A 16,471-nucleotide genomic window follows, 5' to 3' on the forward strand; every position below is an offset into this window, starting at 1 on the left:
TATCAGCTCTGTGTGTGAAGAGCGCAGTGCTGGTAAAGCCATACTGCCTCACAGTTGGCACCTACACCGAACGTATACTACAAGCTGCACCCGCGCCGCAGTGAAGGGAGACTGATAGGGATCGAACTCGAGCAACAACTGCTTCCTCATTACACAAAAATCCGACCATCTGTCTCTCTCTCTCTCTTCCAGTAACACTTGCTCATTCTGTCTCGCTGGTTTAAGGAGCCAAAACACCCATTGTGTTATTCACCACATGTTTCTGTGGGAGAAATTATAACTCCATTCTCTGCTTAAACACTGATTTAATATGGACTGCATAACATAATATTGTAGGGTGGCTTTATTGCTAATGTGTTCAAACAGCATCTGCATCAGACGTGAGCATGTGGTGGTGCCTGGCGTTATGTCGTTTATAAAATCGTGAATTACTCTGCACGCTTGCTCTGTTGATTTGTTGGACTGGATTATTTGCCAGCTCTCCCATTCGAAGTTGCGATCTAAATTTGATTATTCGGGTAAGATTGGCATGCCAGAGTTGTAGGTTTGTGTGCAGATGGCTGACCAATTAAAATCCTTGAACGCATCACTTCAGTAGATGGCGATCTGTTATACACACAGAGAAATGGAAGTACCACTGTGTACATATATGGGTACAAATGCTTGTCGCTGGGGCAGTACCCTTCTGAAGAACAATAATGCACCTATCCTGGCAGGTGCTTTTTTGTACCTTTAGTCATCTGTGCCATTTAAGGCACAACTGTGTGCCTGTCATGACTGGAGCTTAAAATTATATTTACATATAAGTATGATGTAGTGCTACTTATATATGCAGCTATATGCTGCTATGTCTGTGGGGTTTTTTCTGTCATTGATGTATTTTCATGTACATTCCTTTTGTGTTTTGTTTTTTTTGTTCTATGCTGCTGTGGAAAAATACTTTTACAAACATGAACATCAGCCACTTTTGGAAAAATTGGTAATATCCACTAACCATTCTGTCACTGTTGTGCAGCTGAAATCTAGCAATTTACAAGCATTTTTGTTGGTACGTTGGGTTAACTGGGATCATGGGATCATGTGGTGCAGGATCATGGGTACAACTACGTACTTTCCCAAATCATGTTCCTTTAAAGGTACAAGATGGTGTCACAACATACCTGTCTTGTACTTTTTGAGGTACAATCGACTGGGGGTTTAATATTGTACCCCGTGTGTACCTTTATTTCTCTGTGTGTGAACTGATGACATATTTTTATCCTGATAGGAGTGGTGGTGATGATGGTTGAAAATGTATGAAATCGATGGTGGCGTAGATGATGCGACCTTCAGTCAACAGATCTCAGCCCAACTTTTGGAATTTTTCAGAAAGCTTTAAATGTGGCAATATTTGAGAAGAGAATTTATCAAGGAGCACTGAAGATGTTCTTACACCTTAAAAAACACTCTTTATGCTTCCTTGCGTTTGTCAAAGTGTGTATGTTGCCGACTCATTTATACTTTAGTGCATAACCGTGTCCCTGAAGGTTCAGCATCTAGAATTTTTACATTTTGAAACCCTCTCTCGCTCCCAAACTTCATACAAGTTGTTAAAAAAACACGGATCAAGGTTGAACACGATGAACATTTTCAAGGCAGCAGAATTGTGAGGAACCGAAGTTTAACCCCCTCATCCCTTCCGCTCCCCAGCCACAGACGCACCCTCAGGCCGGCCGGGGGTGTGTCCCCTGCAACTGCAACTCCTTCGGCTCCAAGTCCTTCGACTGTGACGAAAGTGGGCAGTGCCGCTGCCAGCCGGGGGTGACCGGGCAGAAGTGTGACCACTGCGCCAAAGGCCACTTCAGCTTCCAGGAGGGAGGCTGCACACGTGAGGAACCGATGCAGAAACATGAATCATTCATTCATTCTGATACCGCAGCTCTATTCCCGGCAGTTCCTGCTTTAGTTCCACATCGTTCTGAGTAAATCCCAGGTGTTTATAGGAAATATCAAAGGTCACTTACAGACACCGGTGTCATGTATGCATCATATGTTGCGTTCATGCATGCAAATCTTTTTTTTTTTTTTTTTTGTGGAGCACATTTATAGAGCAAAATGCCTGACAACCAATTCCCTTTTGGCTGCAGAAAGAACTGGAAAGTGAAACAGCCAGGCTGTTTGACAGCAGTGAGCTTTAAAACCCTGCTGGAAGCCTCACCTGCCCTCGCACAGTGTTCAGCGCGGCAGAAGTGCATGAAGAGATTGATGGAGAAATGTCAAACACTCACAATGTGTGTATGTATGTGTGTGTGTGTCTGTGTGTGGCCTCTTTGCAGCATGCCAGTGTGCTCATGTGGGGAATAACTGTGATGTGGGGACAGGCCAGTGCATCTGTCCACCCAACACCGTGGGGGAGAGATGTGACAAATGCGCCCCAAACCACTGGGGTCATGACATCATCACTGGCTGCAAGGTGAGCACAACTCCACTACTCAGATCGGTCCGTCCGCCCATCCGTCTGTCTCACACGCTTTTTCATATTAAGCCCCCAGCAGTAACTGTGGTCTGAGTCCATATGTGCCTTTGTTTCGATTTTCTGTTGTTATTCTAGTTGAAATAAAGTTTTTAATCTTTTGAAACCTGTATGACCTCCTTCAGGACTGCGGCTGCCACATTGAAGGCTCGAAGGCCCAGCAGTGCAACATCAACACCGGCTGCTGCGCCTGCAGGGACCAGTTCACCGGTGAGAAGTGCAACGAGTGCAAGCTGGGCTACCGCGACTTCCCACAATGCATTGTGTGCCAGTGCTCAGTGGCAGGCTCTTCGGCGGAGACGTGCGACGCCGAGAGGGACGTGTGCGCCTGTGCCGAGCGGACGGGGCAGTGCTCCTGCAAGGTAACGTTCTGCCAATGATCCACACACACTTGATTGCAGCGTTCCCCATCTCTGGTGTCAGCTGACGGGGCTGGGACATGTGATCAGGTGGCTCTCTTGACGGTCGTGCTGCGGCGTGATTGACACGCTGCCCGCGGCTGGCTGGCTTCTCGCTGCTTTTAAGGCTTTTATTGTAACCGCCTTTAAATGTCACATTAGTCTGGGCAACGAGTCGACTGCTGTCTGAGCGCAGCATGTGTCGGCCTGTGAGGGCGTGTGTGTCTGAGTGTGAGTGTGTATGCATATGAATGTGCTTGAGTGTATTAGTGTCTGTTAAACTACTTTGTGTAAATGAGTGTGTGTATGTTTAGGCTGTTTGGGAATGTGTGTGTGTTCATGTTTATTTTTGACAGGGATTTTCAGACTGTAAGGGTGTGTGTGTGTGTGTGTGTGTGTGTGTGTGTGTGTCTGAGTGTGAGTGTGTATGCATATGAATGTGCTTGAGTGTATTAGTGTCTGTTAAACTACTTTGTGTAAATGAGTGTGTGTAGGTTTAGGTTGTTTGGGAATGTGTGCGTGTGTGTGTGTGTGCATGTTTATTTTTGACAGGGATTTTCAGACTGTAAGGGTGTGTGTGTGTGTGTGTGTGTGCTCAGCATGGTACTGCAGCACATCGCCCAGCTCTGCTGCTCCCACGCAGGCGTCCATGTGAGCGGGAGAGCAGGAGATGGAGGGATGTGATTTTGGGGACTAGTTTCTCCGGGAGCTGCGTGAAGGCGTGCTGACACACTGTCACGCAGCACCATGGTGACGGGAGGTGAGGACTCTCATTAACAACAAGAAGAGGAAAAAACACGCTTGCGCTCCTGTCGGGCGAAGACGAGACGTTAGAAGGATCAACACATAAACAAAGTCCGTCATTACGACTGTTTGCATCCACAGCAGCGGGATTCTGCAGCTTGAAGCATTTCGATTGTCCCTTGTTGTTCTCTGAAGTGTTACAGAGGAGCCACACACCCTCTCACCGCTGCCCATTTAGTTGTCCTTCGTGTAATGGACTGTGTTGTTGTGTGTGAGTATTTGTAAAAACTTCTTGTGTCCAATAAGGAGGAACAGCCTTCTCATCGGAAATGTTCAGATTACTCTTATCCAAGAGTCCGTACGAATGGACCAGACGCGATGCAAATGGGCAACAAATAAGGGATTGAAAAGCATGAATATGAGAATAGATGCGGCTTCATGGTCCCGCGTTCTTCAGAGCAATATCCAAAAATTTATGTCAGCTGTTGTGGGGACAAAGCATCCAATATTATAAAGGCCCAAACCACCCGGACATGGACTGGACTGCCCTCTACCCTCCCCTCGGGTAAGGAGGTTGCCCAGCCTAAAGACAGGAACAACAAGGCTAAAGTTTCAGACATCCGCACTTAGACAATTTACTCAGTCACACACACACTCGCCTCTTCTCATTTACGTTCAGACTTTTGTCATTGGTGACCTTGTTGGCACTGGCAATTTTGTTCTATAATGGAGTGCTGGTTTATACTGGGAATTATGTTAATGAAAGAATAAAGAGAAGTTATTGCACAGGAAGTGCCACTGATGGGATTTCATGTTGCTCTTTCTTTCTCTCTCTTCGTCCACCAGGCTAATGTGGAGGGGCTGAAATGTGATAAATGTCGTGTGGGGATGTTCGGACTCAGCAGCAGGAATCCTCTGGGGTGCAGTCAGTGCTACTGTTTCGGAATGTCCAGCGCCTGCACTGAGGCTCAGGGACTCATCCGCATGTGGGTGAGTGTCTTAAAAAGTCCTCTTTGGGTCTCTTCAACCAACAACCCATTTAGGATTTATATTTGCTATGCTTTTTTTGTAGTGAGGGACATCATAATGACCTCACTGTTGTGAAAGTGAAGTGATTGTCATACCTTCCAATTATGAGTTTGCTTCCTTGCCTGCTAAGCCACCACTGCCGCTACATCTTCCAAATCTCTATGATATTGAACAATTTTTTTTTTTAAATGTGCAAACAATCTCACTCATTATCCACAACCTCTTAATCCATATCAGGGTCATGGTTCCATCCCAGGATGTTGGGTCTGGGCAGAGACTCGCCGTGGTGTCATTCAGATCATACTGTACTCATTTTTCAGAAATTACTTTTGAACTCCTCTTGAAGCAACACTCCAGCAGAAACGATGACATTCAAACATGCAGCCGATCCCTGAAAAACTGACTCTTCACTGCACAGACCGTGTGTTTCCGAATAGGATGCTCAGACTTGCGGGTTGGTCCAATCAATAGTCCTGACAACCCAGGTCCAGGATCAGGCACGCAGAGTAAAAATGATTCAAAACGACACAGAATCCAAGAAAATAAAGTAGTAAAAGCCGAAAGGTTTACACGGCAAAGGGGCATGATGGGATGGTGTTATCTTGCACAAGCAGGAAGTGTTCCGGTTTTGTTTTAATAAGCACTTCCTGTCGACACTCTCCCCATGCAAAGAGTACACAACCTGCCATGTCTGCCGGGGCGAGGGATGTGTTTGTCTAAATAAGCCTGACAGACGAATGAAGTGGGAGGCTGTTGCCGTAACCTCGCCGCCGCCGCGTTTGCAGGATGAGCGAGAGGGAGAAAGCCGGTTCAGAATCATCTGCTTCGCTTACTAGAGGAGGGAGAGATTTTCTCTGACCCACTGAGTCGTGAGATTGTGAATCTTCGCTTGCACACACACACACACACACACACACACACACTCACACCTTCTTTAGAGGACCGTCAGCCCACAAACTCGGAACAAACTTACAGACTTTTACGCCACGTTCAGAGTGCAGCCCGTGATAGCACCGCACACTTCAGAACCGGGTCCTTCCTTTATTACAGACCTCACAGGAAAGAGCCAAAATAATGGCACCGGTGTTCTGCCGGTTCTTGTCTGCGTTTTGTTCTAGGAAATTATGTGTCAAGGAAAATAAAGCACACACGTGCGTCCGAGAACCTTATTCGTTCAATACCTAAGAAAGACTCTGTACTAATCCCGTGAGGATCTCATGAGGCTTCAAACAGCGGCCATGAACAGGATTTCACATCGAGACTCGGGCGCCCCTGCGACCAATCCCAGCAATCTTCCTAGGATGCCAGAGAAACTCTCGCGTCTCCTCCCGATCTGCGTCATTAGCTGCAATGGCCAACTGCCTCTTTCTCTCTCAGCTAACTCTGAGGCCAGAGCAGACGGTCCTGAAGCTGGTGGATAAGTCGAACCAGAAGGAGACTACGTACGGGGTCTCCTTCCAGCACCCGGAGATCATCGCAAGCGCCGAGCTTGTGGCACAGGAGCTGAGCGAGCCGTACTACTGGAGACTACCCGAACAGTTCCAGGGTTCCATGGTGAGTGTGTAGCCTGAGCTGACTTCTAATCTCATTAGGAAACACGCCAAAATGTGTGCTTAAATTATTTAGTAAAAAATAGAAATAAAATTTGTTCAGGGCAAGACCTAGTACAGACATTATAACAAAACATATTCGTTATTATTAACTCCACAACCAGATCACAGCCTATGGTGGGAAGTTGAAGTACGCCATCTACTATGAGGCACGCGACGAGACGGGTCGCACATCCTACGAGCCCCAAGTGGTCTTCAAGGGCGGTCCCAACAGGGACAAGGTGATGGTCCACCACCTGCCAGGCCTGCAGATTGGCCAGCTGACCCGTCACGAGATCAACATGATCGAGGTAAGGCCGGGAAAATGGAATGACCTGATCGATGCGGGGTCCGGAGGGGGGATGGTTGGGGTCGCTGTTGTTTAATTCCACATTTTCTTTCTTCAGTCTGAGTGGAAGCACAGTGACAACAGGGCGATGACACGAGAGGATTTCATGGACGTGCTGTTTTACGTCGAATACGTTCTGATCAAGGCCTCTCATGGAAACATGATGAGACAGAGCAGGTAACTCTGACCAGGCTGGTGCACTATTGATCTAAAGCAGTCAGAGGAGTGAGTGACATACGGGTGGATCACTGGGTCACAGAGTTTCCTTGTTTTTCTTCAATTTAAGATCACACTTGGATCACACTAGCCAAAAAAGAAGCCAGATAGTGCTATTCCGTGCAATTCTACATTTGATGCATAGATGCAGGATGTGCTCACCACAGACCTACTTAAAGAGACACGAAGTGAACAAATTAGCTGCAAATTTGCATCGTAAATGTCTCCTTGTGGGCCAATGACAGCACTTTGGAGGTTAGTGCACACCCACAAAGTGTCATTGAGATACAGATGCTGTGAGTGAATTGGAGAGGCTGAGGAGCACCATGCTGTGGGCGATGATGATACAGAATAAAATTACATTTTATCGTCATGTACTCACTCGCTCTGACGCATTATGAACGTGTGTTAGTGCACACTCTGTCACTATGAATGAACATTCAGTGAATAGATTCTATGTTTAACCAAGAAGCCTTCATGGATTTATATGTTTTACAGTAAACTTTCAATGTCTTTTACAGCACGTCATTGCAGTAATGCAGAAAAGCAGTAAAAAAAATGCAGGAATGCTCATTTATGTTGAAACGGCTCACAATGTTTTTTTTTGTTTTTTAAAAAACATTTTTTTTGCCCACTCAATACTTTGTAAATGTTGGCTGCGATTCAGGATTTTTGGATATGACTGAATTTGTTCCAACTGAAGACTCCAATCAATCTGTTTACATGGGAGCTGCTTTCTGGTGAAGCTGTTTCTTTACATTCCCATTTTTATGACCATTAAAGTTGTCAAAATAGTTAGATAGCTAGAGTTTTTCCACTTTCTGACCCTGAAACACCAACCTCTGATCATGTTGTTCATTTGATGCAGCCAAGTAATTGACTGTTGTTGTCTTCCTTGTAACTTCAGGAGTCTCATTACATTGGTTTGTACTGATGGGGTCTTAAACAATGATACTCAGCCATCCCATGAGCTAAACGCTTCATTTACATTTTGCAACTCTGCAGTAGTCCACCTCTTCCTCCTCCGAAATGGCAACTGTGTTTCTGTCAAACCTCTTCGCAGAATCTCCGAGATCGCCCTGGAGGTGGCGGAGGAAGGGAGACCCTCTGCGCTGAGTGTCCGCGCCCACCAGATCGAGAAGTGCAACTGTCCCCTCGGCTACTCTGGCCTGTCGTGTGAGGTACGGCCACCTGGGCACCTGTCAGCCCTCGCCACCCGCTCATCCATCTTTCCCCGCTCTCCACTGTCTGGCATATATGTCTAAATCCAGTCACCGAACCCCCTTCACCATCAAACTAGTGTTTTTAATGTGAAACTCTCCATGTGTGCCTCCCATTGTGCTATTAATAAGATACAAGTGCAGCTGTAGATTCTGCTTCTTCGCATGTAAGCAAACAAGACAGATGGCAATTATTCCCAAATTTTTTGACAATTTTTAAACAAGCGTTTAGCACATTTACCGCGAACAGATGGCGCCTGAAATTGACCCGATTAATTTTGAGTGCCACACCTCTCACGGAAGCTCCAGCAGGCCTGCCGTCTCCATGGCCCCCGAGCTAACCGTGGCAGCCATTTCTCTTGCCCGCAGGAATGCTCCGCTGGCTTCTACCGCCTGTCGGCGCGCACCGGAGGACCCGCATCCAGGTCGGGCATCGGGAGCTGCGTTCAGTGCCAGTGCAACGGGCACAGCGACATCTGCGACCCCGAGACCTCCATCTGCCAGGTGAGCTGCTCCGCCACCACCTCTGGAGCTCGGGAGGCGGGAGCAGGTGAATTTGCCCCCATCGCCTTGCTCCAGCTCAGCCTGGATGTTAATTAGTGTCATTAAGCCTCTGCAGCTTAACATTTGGGGCAAAAGGCAATGCAGACTTTAGAAACACCGTATACCTCAGGCCATTGCGATTTATAAATTTAGACATACAGTCCCTGACTAAAGTCTTGTTGCTTGTGTACAACTTGACCTCAAGTGCCGCTGAAATATATTTCTAATAAAGATTTTTTTTGCAAGAAATGTCTTGTAAAAAGCCAACAGCTTTTGTAATAATGTGTTGTCGCCTTGTCATATGAGCTTTACTGTGACTAATAATGGATCAATTAGGTCTCAGGTGTATAAAAAGACGCCCAGAACCCCACTAGACCTTCACATCAACTGCAACTAGACCTCTGCAAACATGCCTAACATTCACCCTGAGACTAAAGTGTTGATTCTCAAGATCCACTAGTGATGTGGCAGACACCTTCAATTTGTCTTAGCGTCAAGTACAGAGGATAAAAAAAAGATTTGAAGAGACTAGAGACATTTTTCACTAGCCCAGGTAGGGCAGACTTCGCAAGACAACTGCTCGAGAGGACCGTTCGAAAATGGGCCAGCCCATTTTCCACTGCAGCAGAGCTCCACGAGACCTGGTCACCTGAAGTCCGTGTGTCAACCAGAACAGTCTGTCTCGAAATGGCCTCCTTGGTTGAAACAGTGCGCAGAAGCCAGCAGTAAACAAAAGACAATTGAAAAAACGTGTGGCATTTGCCAAGGCCCACAGCCTGCTAAAAGCATGGACGATGGAAAAGTGGCAGAAGGTGGATTTTTCAGATTAATATTCTGTTAAATTACACCACAGTCACCGCAAATATTGCAGGAGACCTACTGGAGCCAACATGGATCAGAGATTCACCAAGAAAACAGTGAAGTTTGGTGGCTGAAAAATCATGGTCTGGGGTTACATCCAGTATGGGGGTGTGCGAGAGACCTGCAGGCTGGAAGGCAACATCAATAGTCTGAAATACCAAGAAATCTTAGCTACCTTTTATATTCCCAACCATTAAAGAGGCCAAATTCTGCATTAGGAAGTTCCTCAAGGCGAAGAAGATGCTCCAGGATTGGTCAGTCCAGTCACCAGACATGAACATCATTGAGCATGTAAGACAAAACCAAAAAATATTGATGAACTCTGGGAGGCATGCAAGACTGCTTTCTTTGCTATTCATTATGACTTCATCAATAAATTGTATGAATCCTTGCCAAACCGGATGCAGTCCTTCAAGCTCATGGAAGTTATACAAGATATTAAATTTGGATCTCACAGCTGACATGTTTTTGTATTTGCAGTTAAATTTGTTTTAGCCTTTGATATGAGCTATTTCTAACACCAATAGCAGGTGTTTCTACAAAATAGATAAGGAACAAGACTTTTGTCAGAGACTGTACGTTTACAGTAATACAGTAATATTTATAAATATTACTGTTGACATACGTTTGTAAATGACTAGAATAAGGTAAATATGTACATTATTAATATTCTTATACTTTTTTCTTATTCTTTTTTCCATAAAGTTAAAATGCTTGCAGTTAGGCTTTGAAGACATTTTATGTAGTTACTAGTTATTACTGTTATTGTTACTACTGCTGTTATGTTTTCCACTGAGGTGAGTCAAAAGATACTTAATATGGTGTATGTATCATACATATATACTGTATGTACTTTTTACAATAACATGCTTTGATAAGGTCAGAGCAATCTAGAGTGATGTATGTGTAAATGATCAATAATTATTTTATTGTTGTAATAATAATAATTCTGTAGTGAGTTATATTATATGGCCTTTTGTGTAATTGGGCACAGTGCAGGGAAGGAAAAAGGACTCATTCGCACAACTCTCAAAAACAGGGTATTTACTCACAACAACGCACACAGGAACACGTTAACAGGCACATGACAATATAAAAACATAATGACCCGATGATGACTAGACACAATGAGGCTACATTTATACACTTTACACCGGGTGCACACAATGAGGGCATCGGGAATACACACAGTCAATTCCAATATTCCGGACTGGAACACCCAGAGCACCCCGCAAAGTCAGGTAACGACATTAATAAAATATTATTGTCACAGCCGCCATTCCTGCAGAGGACAAGCGACTGCCCACAGGGTCGCCAAACCAGAAGGGGAAGGGCTCAGCATGGTCTATAAACAGACCATTCTGCAAGTGTTTTCAGACTGACCAAGCTTCACATCAGGTCGACTTGTTCTTGACTTCCGTTTTGGATTATCCTTGCCTGTTCTGTTGTTTGCCCACGAAGATTCTCTGCATGCTCTCTCCTTTGTTTCATCTTCCCTCGCTGTTGCTGAATGATTCTTCCTGACGTCCCGACTACCTGCCCCTGCAGCCCACATGGTCCTGCACCTGTGACATCTGTTTCACGCTTTGACTGTATGAACTCGGCAGAAAAGTACCCAACACCTCCTTCCTGGGGTTCCAGCTGAGCCCTCGAGGTGTGGCAATGGGTCCAGCCAAATGCATTACAAACTACAGTCAAGTTGCCCAACCCATGACCTCCTTGCTGAGGGGCAAACCGACCTTCATGGGGCTGTCCTATTGCAGAGAACCCCTAAAAACCAGAAGCTCTACCCCTGTGCTTTTGTCCAATGGCAAGACAACCTTTCCTAACGATGGTAGATTGGTTCACCAAGGCTGCCTGCTTTGTCGCTTTCCGACGGTAGTGCAAACTTCAAACCACACTCTTCAAGAGGTAGTACGACACCACGGAAGCTTATAGTATCTACACTGTAACTGTTCTGCCCACCCTTCCACCTGGTCCACCTTCCTCCGACCAAGTCTCCCTGCCCCACTCCATGCGTGTCAGCCCTATATTTTGGCCTTGGTGCCCCCTCCCCCTAGTCCTCCTCTTTATCGCCTGGTGGATAGCTCCCTCACCTACATCGTCCATCGGCTCCTTGACGTCCATGCAAGGGGTGGATTGGGAGGGCTATGGCCCTAAGGAGCGATCCTGGGTATCTTGTCGTTCCATTAAAAGTTCACATACTGTTGTGTGTGCTGGTGAATAACTGAAAAATATCTGAGAGAAGAGTTTTTATTCAAAAGGTAAAAAACAAGCAGGTCCTGCAATCCACTCTGAAACAAACAACAGAGAAAAACATGAGATATTCATGTTACTCGACTCTGCTGCAGTGCAGGAGCTTGTGAGTCGGATGGTTCAAACCCCGGACATTTCCACACCCCAAGTCATGCCTTTTGTTTTTTTTACTCTGTCTGCCTGATTTGCATTTGCTCTAATAACAATATCATTTGCATTTTTACAGAGTTTGCAAATTGAAAATGTTAAATGAGTGTGTACAAGGTAATTTGGGTAATTGAGGTACACAAGAAGTTAATGAAAGCCTTGGAATGCTGCGGATCAGTAGGCTGCAGCTTCCATTGGCTGATTGGAGCATTCGCTGTCTCGCATCATAAATGCACGAGGAAAAGAAAGGAAAAAAAAGAGAACAAAATATTTTATAATCAATGCTTTTCAGTATTTTGCAAATATTAAAAAAAAAATTCTACTAAACACCACCACACACTTGCAACAATCCCAACAATTGCATTTTTGAGAACAAAAAGAATCAATTGCACAACCTGTGGGCCAATTTATTACGTATGCATTTTAAATCTATTCCCATCTACTCCTCTAGAATCTAGACTGGAGTCTAGGGTGGTAGTAGCCTATCGAGAATCACACCCACCTATGAACCAGGAGACCACAAAGTCACAGTTTCAAACCCCAGTTTCTACCATTGTGTCCCTGAGCAAGAACCTTAACCCTGAGTGTCTCCAGGGGGACTGTCCCTGTAACTACTGATTATAAATCGCTCTGTATAATGGTGTCTGCTACATGCTGTTGTAAATGTAGTAAATCCAGTCACTCACCCATCAATGTTTTTTGACCAGAGGAGCAAATATGACTAGTTATGGTTTAGGGCTGTGAGTTTAGGGCAGTGAGGCTGACATGTTGTGGAGGGAGATCATCAGACTCATAGGGTGTAAAGCTATCCAGCCAGTTACAGACTAGAACATCCCAATACAAGCTGTGTTGTTGTTTCTAATTTACACATAGAGAGAGTTTAGGTACATTGTAATAAAGTGGCCAATGATTGTAATGCCATTTTTCTCATGGGACTTGGCTGGCTCCACAGGTTCTGAAAAGTTTCCTGTGCAAGGACAAATAAAGAGCATTTCTTAATTAAATTGTGTTCTATGATAATTACTATTCTCTTGAGCCTTCTGCAAATTGGAATGGATTTTTGTGTGTTCATTCTCCTTCTCTCTTGACACCCTCTTTTTGTGTTTTCTTTTCATCTCCGTCTCTTTCGTGTTGCAGAACTGTCAGCACAACACAGTGGGGGACAAATGTGAGCGCTGTGCTCCTGGTTATTATGGCGTGGTGCGTGGCCTCCCCGATGACTGCAAACCCTGCGGCTGTCCCCTCACCAATCCCGAAAACAAGTAATAAGCATGCAAAACACTATGCATGCGTTACATGCATACAGTGTCATAAAAAGCAAAAAAAAAGAGCACATGCCCTTATCTCATATAAATAGACGTGCAGTTAAGCAAACATGCACACTCACACATTCACAGGTACATACACACACATTCTGGGACACACATAGTCGCTTCCTACCCACACACATACAGACCAGCATGCTTGTCAAAACCATACAGATACACAGTCAGCCACACACTCATATTCCAACACCCATTTCCAGCACATAAATAAGACCTCAGCAGAACGCACACATTTACATGCAGACATTCCCACGCACACAATCACCTCCATTTCACACAAACATTCAGTATATAGTCAAACACACAGTCACACCCCGAACCTCCCACACTCAGACTCTCTGGTTTCTCTGTAGTTTCAGCCCCACCTGTGTGACGGAGGGTTTCTCTGACTACCGCTGCACCGCCTGCCCAGAGGGGTATGAGGGAAAATACTGCGAACGGTGAGACATGCAGCCTGTGGACTCAACACATTTTGCCAAACTGAAGGGTTAGGGTTAGGGTCTTAGATGACATCTAACACAGGTCATACACACACACACACACACACAGAAATGAAGTGAGGCAGAGCTAACAGCTGAATATCATGCTGGTGTTACAGAGGACCAGGGTTCTCATATGAAGACCAGCAAGTTGAGTCCAGATGGGGCTGTTTGACTGCCTTTCATATTTGTATGGTTTAATTCTGAATGCAATAACTTGCTGAAAAGAAATTGAAGAACAACACATTGGCTGGACTGGCCAGCATAATTATACTATAATTATACCTGGCTTATTGATTACCTGAGAGGGCTCATTGAATGTAATATAAAATTGAAGAAGGTCTGACACTAAATGATGGGATACAGGGTGGTAGTAGCCTAGTGGGTAACACACTCGCCTATGAACCAGAAGACCCGGGTTCGAATCCCACTTACTACCATTGTGTCCCTGAGCAAGACACTTAACCCTAAGTTGCTCCAGGGAGACTGTCCCTGTAAATACTGATTGTAAGTCGCTCTGGATAAGGGCGTCTGATAAATGCTGTAAATGTAAATGTAAATGTGATTATTTCTTGACACTTTTCCACATAAGCTCATTCATTCATTCATACAGGCATCAGCAGTGTGTTTCTACGGACACATGTTAATCACATACCAAAGCTAATCATGAATCACACTTCTCCCTGTGCAGGTGTGCTACTGGTTACCACGGTGACCCGCGGGCACCAGGCGGCCACTGTGAGGAGTGTAAGTGTGACCTGGTGGGGGCGCTGGCCCACCCCTGCGATGGCCGCACAGGGCAGTGCAGCTGCCGGCCCGGGGCCACGGGACTGAAGTGTGACCGCTGCATGGAGAGGCATGTGTGTGGGCCTGCTGGGATTGTGTGTACGTAACAATAACTTTCTAACACTTTACACAAAGGAAAATATCATACAAATACACAACTGTTCCAATAAATGTCAAATGAATTGCAAAATATTCACTTTTTAGAATAGAATGCATTTTCCTAAATGATGTGTACATTTTTTTACATCAGATTTGATCTGTCTAAATACATTTACACCATGGTCTTGCTGATTGTTAGATCCTGATTGGCCGATAGATATTATAAGGTACATTTTGGCAAATTATGTGTTAATCTGTTGGTGCTTCTTAACGTTCATGTTGAGGAAAATCTTTCAAAATACAGTTGATCATGGATGGTTGTATTTTTATGGATTGCAGTTATTCACATGTATAAAAACCTCTCCACTCATGCAATATTTCATTCTTCACTTCCTTTATTTCATTATTATCTAAATGATTATTGCTCATTGCTTGAAGGAATGAACTGTGATTTGGCTGGCATTCAATATTAGAAATATGAACATTAGTATTTTTTTTGGTCATGGTGACACCTTTAGCTCATTGCAGATACACCGCTGAGGTCAAACAAGTTCCCCTGCCTAGGAGGATGGTAACAAAATTTGGGGGCTTATTGGGTGCTGTGGAGGGACGCATGTCTCCTGATGCTGTGTGTGTAAGGACACTGTCTATCAAAATGGTACACACTGTACACACACTCTGTGCATTCACACTGGCACTGTGTGTCTGTGTGTGTGCATTAAAGACCAGTGCTGAAAGTGTGGCTGCCGCATTTCATATTTCAGACCCTGAATGAAATGGAAAGCTCCGGGCCATAGAAAAAAAAAAAAAAATTCACATGCTCTTGATGATTGTCGAAGTCTGTGTGTGTGTGTGTATGTGTTTTTTTTTCTCTCTCTTTTTCTTCTTCCCAATCGCTTGTGGCATGTCGAACACTCATAATGGGCCGCCGAAAGCCGTTTCACACTCTGTGTTAAATTTCACGCTTGAGTTCCTGCTCTCCCCGCCGCCCACCTCGCCCGAACCTCCGCTTGTGTTTAATCTGAAGCGGGCACAGAAGCTCCGGGATTTGGTGCAGCTTGGTTGCTAGATGGAAAATGGCTACTTTCAAGTGTTATTTATCCTCTCAAAGAGGTTTGTTTCTTTTGAAGGAGCACCGGTGGCCTGGGAAATTGCATGAAGGTGTGTGTATGTGCGCGTGCAAGGACCATGTCCTGGACTTAAACACACACTCATGCATGTTCCTCTACTTGGTTGTTGACATAGTTATCACCCTAGTGAAACTGCGTGTGTGTGTGTGTGTGTGTGTGTATATGTGTGACTGACCCACACATTTATTGCCTGAAGCATGGTTGTGCAGCGAGCCGTTACCACCCTGTCCACCCCTGTTCAATACACACACAAAGCCATGAAAACGCACAAACATGCACCCCTCCAGGCTTTGTTTTCCGACATCCGTGGCAGAGTCAGGAAGTATTTGTTTCATCAATGCGACATCATCCAAGGAGAAAGCATCAAGTTCACGTTACACACACACACACACACACACATACAGCCTCATTCTTATCTCCATTCCTCCATCCTTACTGTGTGGGTGTGTGTGTGTGCTTGTGTGTTTTTCTTCATCCAGCCTGCGATGACGACTGCAGTGGCCTGCTACTCAGTGACATGGACAGACTCCATCGTCTCGTCAACAGCGTCAACCTCACTGGCCCCCTGCCTCCACCCTACAAAGTGCTGTACCGCTTTGAGAACATGACGGACGAACTCAAGGTACCTCTACAATTATCCGCGCCAATCGCTGAAAACTCGCCGATCATCTTTTTTTATATAAATCACAAGCCTGGAAAGCTAGGTGAGAGTTTGTTGGGAGCCACTGAGAAAAGGAGTATCAGTGTTTGTCATGATTTCAAGCAAGATGCAAGATGCGCAGTTGCAA

General features: G+C 45.2%; 1 protein-coding gene across 1 annotated transcript in view; it reads left to right on the forward strand.

Annotated features, from left to right (window-relative positions):
• Window positions 1-16,471, forward strand: part of LOC114773660 (laminin subunit alpha-2-like) — a gene marked incomplete at its 5' end in the record, with an annotated part of 86,076 nt that overhangs the window by 38,406 nt on the left and 31,199 nt on the right. The window contains 13 exon segments of the mRNA XM_028965897.1: window positions 1,690-1,867; window positions 2,316-2,452; window positions 2,638-2,874; window positions 4,501-4,644; window positions 6,061-6,237; window positions 6,398-6,583; window positions 6,680-6,798; window positions 7,901-8,018; window positions 8,427-8,561; window positions 13,002-13,126; window positions 13,543-13,629; window positions 14,360-14,553; window positions 16,163-16,305. Coding sequence (XP_028821730.1) covers window positions 1,690-1,867; window positions 2,316-2,452; window positions 2,638-2,874; window positions 4,501-4,644; window positions 6,061-6,237; window positions 6,398-6,583; window positions 6,680-6,798; window positions 7,901-8,018; window positions 8,427-8,561; window positions 13,002-13,126; window positions 13,543-13,629; window positions 14,360-14,553; window positions 16,163-16,305 — 1,980 coding nt within the window.

Source organism: Denticeps clupeoides, unplaced genomic scaffold (genome assembly GCF_900700375.1).
Source record: "Denticeps clupeoides unplaced genomic scaffold, fDenClu1.1, whole genome shotgun sequence".
Lineage (NCBI taxonomy): Eukaryota > Metazoa > Chordata > Actinopteri > Clupeiformes > Denticipitidae > Denticeps > Denticeps clupeoides.